The following is an 808-nucleotide window of genomic DNA, read 5'->3' on the forward strand; positions in this document are numbered from 1 at the left end:
TGTCCCTGCACCCCACAGAGCTCCCCCTGCACACTGCTGTGCCCAATTCCTCTCCCCCCCCACCCCTGCTCTCTGCCCTGCGGCTACACCCCAGCCCAGTGCAAGTCCCCTTCCCTCCTGGTGCAGATGCTGCTGAAGGGAACCAACATCTCTGCCCTGAAGGAGAAGGAGTTCCTGCTCGTGGTTAATGCTAGCGGAGAAATACAAAAAAAAACCCTGCTCATAGATGAATCGGGGCAAGCCTCCTTTGAGCTGGACACCTCTGGTTGGAATTACAAGGTCTCCCTGCACGTAAGTGTCCCACACCCCTCAGGTACCCTGGGTTTAGTAAAGATCACAGAGCTTTTCTTACCCCAAATCTTCCAGCCTCCCTTTGACCCCATTTGGTCTTTTTGCACACACAGCATCCTATGGTAAAGAGCTTCACATCTTTATTAGCCCTGTTCAGTACCTTGGCTGCCTGTGGGATCCTACAGATCCTGGCACACCCCCACCCCCGCTCCTCCTGTGCTGGCAAAAGGGACTACTCTCACTTCTGATGCCTTCTGCATGTTCTTCCCCTAACTCCTTGTCTCTGCCTTTCTGTTTTCATACTTTGCTGATGAAGTTCAGGATCCTTTCTACATTCACCACCTGAGCACAAGATCTGATAGTTGTGGGATGCTTTTTCAGTTCCTACCATCTGCCCAACACATGCTGCTTAGCCATGCCTGCCTCCTCTCACCATCCGCTGGCTACCCCTTTGAGTACCCTTTGCACAAGCCCGTGAGGGAACACAGCTCTGTTTTTTGGGTGCTGAGTTGTCGTG

At 52.8% G+C, this 808-nt stretch overlaps 1 protein-coding gene across 1 annotated transcript in view; it reads left to right on the forward strand.

Annotated features, from left to right (window-relative positions):
* LOC104513654 (alpha-2-macroglobulin-like protein 1) overlaps positions 1 to 291 on the forward strand; it is a gene marked incomplete at its 3' end in the record, with an annotated part of 10,523 nt that extends 10,232 nt beyond the window's left edge. Inside the window, exon 16 of the mRNA XM_010157087.1 lies at positions 95 to 291. Coding sequence (XP_010155389.1) covers positions 95 to 291 — 197 coding nt within the window. The remainder of the gene's footprint in view (positions 1 to 94) is intronic.
* Between the last annotated feature and the right edge of the window lie 517 nt (positions 292 to 808).

This window comes from Eurypyga helias, unplaced genomic scaffold, assembly GCF_000690775.1.
Source record: "Eurypyga helias isolate BGI_N326 unplaced genomic scaffold, ASM69077v1 scaffold17028, whole genome shotgun sequence".
Lineage (NCBI taxonomy): Eukaryota > Metazoa > Chordata > Aves > Eurypygiformes > Eurypygidae > Eurypyga > Eurypyga helias.